This window comes from Camelina sativa, chromosome 18 (assembly GCF_000633955.1).
Source record: "Camelina sativa cultivar DH55 chromosome 18, Cs, whole genome shotgun sequence".
Lineage (NCBI taxonomy): Eukaryota > Viridiplantae > Streptophyta > Magnoliopsida > Brassicales > Brassicaceae > Camelina > Camelina sativa.
In genome coordinates this window covers 4,938,733-4,941,192 of record NC_025702.1, presented here as the reverse complement: position 1 = coordinate 4,941,192, position 2,460 = coordinate 4,938,733, and the positions used below count along the sequence as shown (strand labels likewise).

General features: G+C 39.4%; 1 protein-coding gene across 1 annotated transcript; it reads right to left on the bottom strand.

Annotated features, from left to right (window-relative positions):
* Nucleotides 243–2,136, bottom strand: LOC104760565 (probable indole-3-pyruvate monooxygenase YUCCA5). Its single transcript, XM_010483506.2, has one exon. The coding sequence runs from the start codon at nt 1,847–1,849 to the stop codon at nt 575–577; it is 1,275 nt and encodes a 424-aa protein (XP_010481808.1). The 5' UTR covers nt 1,850–2,136; the 3' UTR covers nt 243–574.

Genomic DNA, 2,460 nt, shown 5'->3' with positions numbered 1-2,460 from the left:
CAAAACTTGGGCCTCTGATATCTCGTGAAGTTTTAACTAAGGTCTTAAAATTTCTTTTCTATTCGTTCACTTACAATTCTGGTTATACTTTTTATTAGTTTGACCAATTTGGAGACAAAAAACTCAAAAACAGAATGAAATTGTTTTGTTTCTCGATTTGATATAATTAAATTGTTTGCCGTAAAAGAATTTTTTTAAAAGAGAGATAAACCTTACGAATGTGAAATTGTGAATCATTTAGTAAAATACCCTTTATTATTATAACTTATAAGTATCTTTCATAAAACCATTACAAAGATGAAAATTGAAAAACAGAAGAGGGAAAAAAAAATGAAATAATGATGAAGAGAAACGCCACGTCATCCTTGTTATACAAAACGCCCATACAGCCTTCAAAAAACGACACCGTTGGGTCTTCAGGAGAGGGCTCTCTTGTATATCTATTTGTCTGGATACTTTTGTTTACAAAAAAAAATGAAATAATAAATTGAACACTTTTTTTTTTTTTTTTTTCTCTTACCCCATCCCTTTAGAATAATGTAAATGGTATAATAAGCCAGCCCTAACTTGAGGCCTAAGCAACTGAGATGCATCTGCGGTGACCCACTCGTGTTCTCATTTTCTGTCGTTTGGTCTCTTCTCTCCACACGTTTCCAATGTCTTGAGCGATGTTAACGGCGTCTGCTGATGCTCCGGCCAATCCTTTCCTTGTGAATCCGGCCGCGTAAAGTCCCGATTTCCCTTTCCATGCGTTTGGAAACGGCGATTTCGGGAACCCGTTTTTCGAAAACAGATCGTTTTCTTGGAGCCATGAAGGTACGTTGCTACGGTAACCCGTGGCGAGTACCACAGCGTCAAGATCTAATCTCTGACCGTCTACAAGCTCCACATGGCTACGAGTAAACCGTCTGATTCCGGGAACGATCTCTACTTCACCGGATTTGATTTTCTCCATAGCTCCAATGTCAAGAACTGGAGTCTTCCCTGTGACAACCTTGAGCTCCATTGGGCCCATATTGGGTCTCTTTAGCCCATACTTTGTCAAGTTTCCCAAAATCAGCCATGCGAGGATGAGTAGAATCTTGTCTACTAGCCATAGAGGAAACCACTTCATCAACATCATTGAGATTTCGAAACTTGATTTGCCAAGAACCTCTCTTGGTAACACGTGAACTGAGCTACGAACAACCATGGAGGCATTAGCATTGTGATTTGCGAGATCAAGCGAGACTTCCATGCCTGAGTTTCCACATCCGACGACAAGAACACTCTTTCCTCTGTATTTCTCGCCGGATTTGTACTCACATGAGTGGATGACCTCGCCGTTGAACTCTGTTTTGAGCCCGTCGATCTCTGGTACAACTTTCTCCGCGTTTTCTCCCGTCGCCACCACTAGCCACCGGCAGATGTATTCCATCTCCGACCCGGAGGAAGACGAGGATGATGTCTTGATGCGCCAAAGACCACTGGTCTCGTCGTACCGAGCAGACTGAACACACTCGTTGAACTGAGGAGTAATTTCGAATTTGTTTGCGTAGGACTCAAGGTAATCGATGAACTGTCGTTTTGTTGGATATTCCGGGTAGTCTTCCGGGAAGGGCATTTTAGGTAATTGACAAACTTTTTTTGGTAAGTGAAGTTTGATTCTGTCGTAAGTACGTTTCTGCCATAGTGAAGCAATGCAATCTGCTCTCTCCAATACCACAAATGGAACATCTTGCTCGCGGAGGCAAGCGGCTGTGGCAAGACCCGATGGCCCGGCTCCGACGATTACCGGACCGTTAACCCAAATGCACCGTCTTCTGTCGGAGAAATCTTCACTTCCCATGAGCCTAAACAAGTTCTCCATTTTTAGGGGGTGAATTTGAACAAATCAAGATTATATGTAGTAAAAATAGAGTAAGGTTTTGGGTGATTTTGATCGAAGTATAGGTAGTGAAGTTTTGTTTTGTTTTGTTTGTTTGTAGATTGAGGAATGAGATGTTTTGGAATGTGTTTGGAGGAAGAAGTGGTGTGGGTCTGTTTATATAATGGACGAACTAAGAGGAAGCAGCATGTGAGCTTGTGATTTGCGCGTTCTAAGGTTAGTTATTAATCAATATAATAAACACAAAAGTTCTTCTTCAATAAGTGTGTGTAAATAATTTATATATAGGTTTCCCATTTAATCATATGCTTTCGCTAAAAATGCGAAATAGTTTATAGTATTTTCTTAAGCTTTTTTTCTTATGGAATCATTCGATTCTTTTCTTCCAAAGCTTGTGATGGGACTTTGATTAGAGTATCTCATAATCATATGCCCGTTATATTAGTATTAATTAGTTGGTGATAATATAATATAATTGCTTTATGGTATATATTGTGATTGTACTTACTGATAAATTTTGCTTTGAATATTATTACAAAGATATAGTTTTAAAATTGTAATGATGTGAAAGGGGGTAATCAACTGGGCACAAT